General features: G+C 58.3%; 1 protein-coding gene across 1 annotated transcript; it reads right to left on the minus strand.

The window, feature by feature from the left end:
• Positions 1 to 2,933: 2,933 nt before the first annotated feature.
• Positions 2,934 to 6,686, minus strand: LOC126651476 (phosphatidylinositol 3-kinase regulatory subunit beta-like). Its single transcript, XM_050337394.1, has 8 exons — positions 6,680 to 6,686; positions 6,220 to 6,312; positions 5,992 to 6,035; positions 5,535 to 5,677; positions 5,166 to 5,342; positions 4,884 to 4,955; positions 4,543 to 4,713; positions 2,934 to 4,313 (listed from the first exon to the last, which is right to left on the minus strand). Exons 1-8 carry the CDS (start codon positions 6,684 to 6,686, stop codon positions 4,121 to 4,123), a joined length of 900 nt encoding a protein of 299 aa, XP_050193351.1. The 3' UTR covers positions 2,934 to 4,120.
• Between the last annotated feature and the right edge of the window lie 345 nt (positions 6,687 to 7,031).

A 7,031-nucleotide genomic window follows, 5' to 3' on the forward strand; every position in this document is an offset into this window, starting at 1 on the left:
GTTCTTCACATTCTCTTATCGCTTTATCGCTCCTGCACAGGGGACCCCCGCCCTGCTTCCCTCTCAGGCAAGGGACCCTTCCCCCGCCACTTCGGCAGGGCTACGCCCCCCCTCCCGTGCCACCTCTAGCTCGGGGGACTTCTTTGCCCCCCCGCCGTTGCTGGTGGGGAGAAAGAACTTGAAACTTTTGTGTTAGGTGGCTGAGGTTTCCTGGGCTCCCGTGTCTCGTGACTGGGACTCCCTCTGGTTTTTTGTTTGTTTGTTTTTTACAAGTCCCTCAGACGGCTGGGAACTCTTTGCCGCTCAGCGCTGCGCCTGGACTCGCCGAAGCGCTCACTCCGGCCGTCCCGGCGGGGCTCCCGCCGCTGGCCGCTCCCCCAACGCCGCATGGACCCCCCAGCCCCACTGCTGCTGACCTTTTCTCCGCCTGGCTCCTCCCAGCCTGGGGTATTCGCCGCCGTCTCTCTCGCGTGGCTCAGCCACCCTGCGCTCGCTTCTGTCCGGCGCCGCCGCTTGCGGCACCCGCTCGGAGCGGCTCCGCCAGCCCTTGTTCAGTGCTGCCCGGGTCGGTGCACCCGCGTGCAGACAGCACAGACACGCACACGCACATGTGCCCAGCGCTGTCCGGACCGACACACCGCACACACACACACCGCCTGTGCCCAGCGCTGTCCGGACCGCTTTGCTGGGCGGCCCCGCTGCTCGCCGCGGGTTTCCACCGGCCTTCCCGGGCCGACCCCACCGCCTTCTCTCGGCTAGCCTCGGCCCCGGGGTGGCCCCGCGCTGTTGCTTGTTTTACTCGTGTCTAGCTCCCACTCAGGCCGATTTCACCGCGCCGCCTGGCCTCAGTCACGGGCCGGCCTCGCCCCAGACGCCGTGCGGATCCCCGCACCAGCTCAGCACCGCTTAAGGGTTCTTACCGGCCCTCCCCGCGGACGCCCCGGCCCCTGGCTGGTGCGGCTTTGCCTTTTTTAAATTTCTCTTATCATGCTATTTTCACTGGGTTTTGATTATGCTTTTTGTGTTTCATGTTTTTCCCCGTTTCTACCCCAGAGAGTATTTCATTCTTACGTCTCAACAAGCGCTTCGTTCCTTCACTGGCCAAGTTCCTCGCGGAAGCTTGGAAACGCAGTTAGAAGAACTCCACTCTCGCCCCGAGCTCAGTTGCACGTCTCATTCACACGCACACATACACACACCCCGTAGTTTTAGCCCTCTTGAGTTAAAATGGCCCTTACCAATTTTCATGTGTCCAATTTTTTCCTGCTTTCTTTGTTCTGCAGCCGTCTGTCTCAGGGTCCTTTTGTCGCAGTCGCTCTGAACAGAAGGCCCCCGTCCCAGAACCACCAAAATTCAGCGGGGTGCACCTTCCTGGTACATGGGTCCTCTTACCCAGAGCCACCGGACAAGGATCCCGGACGAGGTCCCCAAATTGTTATAAGTTACTTTTCTCTGGAATTTCGAAGGCGGCAAAAATACCTGCAGGACAAAGAAATATAGCAAGAGATTTTTATTGCAATGCTGGGTACCCATTTCCAGTACTGGGTGCACCTTTGAATCAAAGAAAGAGCACACTGCTGTTTGAAAACCGCGCTTTTTGTACCCTTTGATATCAGTTGTTGAATATTCATTTTACTGTCCGCTTGTTGCCTTAAAAGGTAATTTCTCTGCTTTGGAAGTGGGTGTTATCTTTTGGCTGGTTGTAACATACCTCCCCTGGGCTCGTACAGGGGGGTCTTGCATCATCCTCACATTGCAAGGCATGGAGGGTCTCTCTGTGTATCCACATGGCACAGAGGAATACATTTTTATTCATAATTTGTTCCCTGTTCCCGGCTGCGAAAGATTCCCTGGTGAGAGGTCCAGATAGGACTCTTCACCTTACAGTCTCCACGGTACGCCTATAAGTTAGTAAATATACAGAAATAGTTCTTTTGTTAGTACCCTCTGTTCATTTTAATTTGCTTGGAATAAAATCAGTTCCTCAATTTTTCACAGGTGACAGCTTGAAGTTGAGACTTTCAGATGTTCAGCAAGTCCTGGCATGAGCTGGGAGCAACTCCCCTTGGCAGGACTGGCCCTGAGCTCACTTTGGGGGGGGGGGGGTGTTGAACGTGGAGCCCATGGGGTGAGAGGCTGAGGATCATCCATCCTGATGATGATCCCATCCCCTGCAGTCTGTCCTGTGGCACAGGGACACGATGGAAGTGCAGGGACAAGCACAGGAGCAGCACAGAGTCCCCAGGCTGAAAATGTGCCACGCTGACCAGTGTGGCAGACTGACAGAGCTTTGGGGTGTTGGTGCAGCCCACCCAGCCATTCCACAGACACCAGTAGGTCACTGGAGAGCACTATGAGGATGGAGCCTTCCTGCCCCATTCCCACATGCTCTCATCTCTCACGTGCTCAAGCCCAAAGAATTCCCTTAATTATCCCTGGCAGCTTTTCCCAAGTGATCCCTGAAGTCAAAAACAGTACCCACAGCTCCCCTGACCTGTCACCTGCACCAGAGCATCAAACACCAACAAACCAGACCCAAAAACCAGGGCCCAGAGAGGACATGCAGAGCAGGGAACAGGGGCTGTACAACTGAGCACAGGAGAGCTGCCACAAGCAGAAGAGGAGGACGTTTGTGCCAGCAATCCCAGCTCCAAAAGGATCTGGGGACCAGCCCAGGGCAAGGTGAGCAGCAGAGCTGGCCAGGGAAGGAGAGACAGCATGGTCCCCAATGCAGGTGGCACATCAAGGGCAGAGGATGAGCACACAGCACCCTGTGGAGCCAGCAGAGCCCGAGCTACTATGGGAAACAGAAGCAGCAAAACCCCATCCCTGGGATGCAGCCTCCAAAAAGGAACAAGCCTCGCCTGCAAATCAAGAAGACCAAGCAGCCAAGCAGATGAGATAACCCAGGGAAGCAAATGCCACCACAGCCTCTCAGCTCAGCTCTTAAAGCTTTTCCAGAGCCACCTTGGCTGCCCTCGGGCCCTCTGAACTCGGACACAACGCCCTGCCCACGGTGGGCAGCCCTGCCCCGGACCCCATACAGTACCCATGATTCTAAGTGCTTTGCATACGTAGTTCACCACCATGCAGATACATTTCAGCATGCCCTGGGCCCAGCAGGTCTGTCCTCCTGCAGCAGAGAGGTCCTTCATTCTGTGTAGGGCTCGTAGTGTGCGTTGGACTCCAGCCCTCTCCTGCTCGAGCTGCAGGGCCCGGGGCAGCCTGGCAGCTGCTGCCCACGCTGGGGGTGGCAGTGCAGGCTCAGCAAACACCAGCACCAGGGAAGCTCACAAAAAGAACCATATTTACAGTGCTACAGTCCAGCTTCAAACGGGTTACGTGTGCAGAGAGTCACTGAAGCCGGCCAGGAACAACGAGCTGTGCATCCCCACAGATCCTGCCAGGAAAAACACGGGTACCAACATGGGTTTCACAGCTTCGCTGGCACAACTATGGCAAGAGATCCCTTGCTAACTGGATCCTCCCTGCCTGGGCAGCAACACTCCAGAGGTGGTTACGACACTAGGGAATGACTGTGAGGTGGAGAGACCTTGGCCGGGGAGCCCCACGGAGGGGGAGGTTTCTCCTTCCTAAATGAGTCTCTGCACGCAAGAGCAGCAGCCCTCATACCAGACACCATCACAGCCTGCCAGAGCTCCGAGGGAAGCGAGACTGAAGGATGCACACGCTCCTCCTCTGCCTCCTCCAGCATCCAGACAGGGAGCCCCTCAGTCCCAGCCGGAGCGCTCCGAGGAATCGGGAACCAAGCTCTACAGTGATGCATAGTGGGGCGACCTGCCAGCAAGAAGGGGATCTGACCTGCTTATCAGGGAAGGGGAGGGGGCTGTGCTCGCCCCCAACAACTCAATCACAACTGGATCCCACCTCCTAGAGGCTGGAGCCCGCTGGGAATCAACAGCTCAGCCTTTCTGTCCCATCAGCCAACACGGGTTTCAGCTACTGACCAAGAGGGACACCAGGAACGGTCACAGACATCTCAGAGGCTCTGAAGGAGCAGGAGCACAGAGACTCAACTATACAGGGTGCAAGAGTCCAGAACCAGAAAGCAGCGCCCTGGGGAGAAGCTGAAGGCAGCTGTTGTGTTGTGCATGGCTGCTCATCTGGCTGGGGGCTGGGAAAGGACCGGGTGAGCCAGCGTGACATTCAGGGAGTCATTGTGCTGCACCAGGGACGTGTGCTTGTAGTGCAAGATCAGGTCCTTGAGGGAGGCGTAGAGGTTGTAGGGTTCAGCGAACCCATAGCCCGTCGCTGTCTTGTAGATCACGCAGTGCTTGGTGTCACCGTCCACCCTGCCAGGGACACAAAGAGCCCAGGTCAGCAGTGGGACAGGGACAGCAGGGCATGAGCAGGGGCCACCAAAGCAGCCCAGAAATACACCTGGCCCTGGCAGGAGGAGCCAAGGCAGAGAGGAGACTTTGGGAAAGTCTGACACCTCCATCATCTGGCGAGGGGAAGGTGGAGCCGTGTGGGAACACAGCCCTCACCAGCCCCATTCCACATCTGCACCGGGATACTCACACCACGGAGCAGGCGTAGCATCCCTTCTGGCTGCTCTCACGGATCAGGAAGGTGCTGTCCCTCTTGCCACACAGCATCTCCTCTGCCTGCACACGGTTGATCTTCCCCACGTACCATGTTCGCTCCTCGTGGTGGGGCAGCTCCTCCTCATCATCCATCATGGAGTACTGGCTGCAGTGGAGCACAGGCAGGGTCAGACTCCCTCAGTTTGGGCACCCACATCTCCCCCACACTGCTGCTGCCACCACCCATTCCAGCAGGGAAGGCTCCTCAGCTCTGACACAGGGAGCTGGGAGGTGCCCATGGCCCCCCCACACGAGCAGGGACAGGGAGACACTCACTCCTCCGTCTCGTTCTTGATGCCCAGCCACTCGTTGATCTTCTTCTGCCGGGCACCCTTCTGCGTGAGCCACCTGGGGGAGGAAAGGCAGAGCTCAGCCCGGGCCGCGGCTCCCGGGCGGGGCCATCACCAGAGGGAAGCAGCCGCCCCTCTCAGAGCCCCGCGGCAGCGCAGCAGAGTTCACTCCCGCAACAAACAGGCTCCCAGCCGGTCCAACGAGCCCCAGAGCCCTGGAGGAGCCAGCTGGATGGCTCCCGGGCCGGGCTGGAGGGGAGCTACGTACACCAAGTACTGGTCCCGCAGTTTGCGCAGCTGCATGAGGTCTGGCTTGAGGCTGTTCATGTGCTTGTCGATCTCCCGGTTCTCCGAGGCTTGTTTCTTCAGGTCCTGCTCCAGCTTCATCTTGCTGTCGTGGATCTCTGTGATGCGAGACTTGAGCTGCTCCGAGTTCATGAGGATCCTGGGAGAAAGAGGGGGGGCTGTGAGCCGGAGTGGGGGAGGCAGAGGAGGCTGCCTGCCAGCTCCAGCCCACAGCACGCTGCTGAGAGGCAAGGACTGTGCATGCCTGAGCTCTGTGCTGGGCCAGGAGGATCCTTCCAGCTCCTGGAGCCCTTCCCCAGACAGGGAAGGCCTCCATCTCCCCCATCCTCACCGTTGCACCTCCTTCTCGTTGCCCTCGTGCCGGAACCGCTCGATGTACTCCTTGCTGCACTTCTCCTGGGTCTGACACTGCTCCTCAGAGATCTTGATCGTCTCATTGAAGGCCTCGATTGCCATCCTCTTCATCTGAAGCTCCTGGGGAGAAGGGAGGGGAGAGCTAAGGAACATTTCTGCCCATTCTCATCCTCTCTTCCCCCCTCCCCAAAGCAGCACTGTCTTTGCAGCAGCCAAAATATCTCCCTCTTCAAAGCCATCCTCTGGGGAGTCCCTTCAAGTCCAGCAGCAGACAAACAGGGCAGTCAGTGGGTGCCCAATCTCTGCCCTCCTGGTTGAGTAGCCCCCTTTCTCCACCTTTCTTCCCCTTTCTGGCAGAGATCCAGGCTGGAAGCACTTCTCAAACCCCAGCACCCATCCAGGGCGTGCTAGATGCTCAAACCCAGCACCCTCACCCCAGGCCTCTGTGCAGGATGGCACAGTGGGGTCAAGCCATGCACTGGGGAACAGCGGATCAATCCAGGGAGGAGCATGATGCCAACTGTGTGCTGTGTGTCCCACAGAGCTCAGCCCGCCCCTCTGCCCTCACTGTGGGATTTTGGGATCTATCAGTCTCCCCCTCTGCCCTCACTGTGGGATTTTGGGATCTATCAGTCTCCCCAGTGCTCAGCATTACCCCTTACCTTTCTTCTCAATAGCTTCCACCAGCTTCACCAGGAGAGGCGGAGCAATCTCGGGAGGGCTGAACTGCTCCTGTAAGTCCAGGAGAGGAGACCCTGTGCGAGAGGGAGGGAGGGAAGAGCTCACTGCCAGCTCAGCCACCAGCAGCAGAGCAGGGCACAACCAACACAGCCTCCAACAGGAGCAAGGAAAGCTGTGGCTCAGGCAAACGTGGCACAGAGGCTGCAAGGAACCTGTAAGCTGGCCCAGAAACCAGCACAGCACCTGTTGAACTCAGCCTTGCTCCAGACCCTGACTGGGTGTGCATAGGAGATCCTACTGCTCCCTGCAGAGGCTTGGATACAAAGCCCATCTCCCTGGGGACCCTCAGCCCCCAGGCAGGCAGTGCAGGGGTTACCAGAGCTCCTGGAGCTCAGGCTGGGCTGTGCAGGGCTGGCAGAGGGGCAGGCCCAGGGAGCTCACTCGTCATGGTGCACTGTGATTAATCCAGCGATTCAGACAGAACACCATGTCAGCAAATTCCTGCCCTTGATTGCTCCTTTAACATGGAAACCGGCCCTCTGCCTCCCCCTCCCCATGAGCCCACAGCCTCCTGCAGGCTGCTACAGGGTGCAGACCGAGAGCCTGTGGCACAGGACCAGGGTCCCCCCATTCCTGGGGTATCCGCAGCCCCTCGGCAGGTGGTATTTCACTGCCACTTCCAGCAGATCTCAGAGTTCTGACTCCAGGCACCCCTCCCCCTGTGCCTCCCTCCTCCCATGGCACCTCATGGAGCTCTGTTGGAGAGCTGCTCTCCTGGAGAGCCCCACCCTCC

The sequence above is a fragment of the Myiozetetes cayanensis genome, unplaced genomic scaffold, assembly GCF_022539395.1.
Source record: "Myiozetetes cayanensis isolate MyiCay16 unplaced genomic scaffold, myiCay2020 scf624, whole genome shotgun sequence".
In the NCBI taxonomy this organism is placed as follows: domain Eukaryota; kingdom Metazoa; phylum Chordata; class Aves; order Passeriformes; family Tyrannidae; genus Myiozetetes; species Myiozetetes cayanensis.

Coding starts and splice junctions, on each gene's coding strand:
- LOC126651476 (XM_050337394.1), bottom strand. Junction 5,343..5,534: donor AACGAGAAGGAGGTGCAACG/GTGAGGATGGGG, acceptor TCTTTCTCCCAG/GATCCTCATGAACTCGGAGC. Junction 4,314..4,542: donor TGCTACGCCTGCTCCGTGGT/GTGAGTATCCCG, acceptor TGTCCCTGGCAG/GGTGGACGGTGACACCAAGC.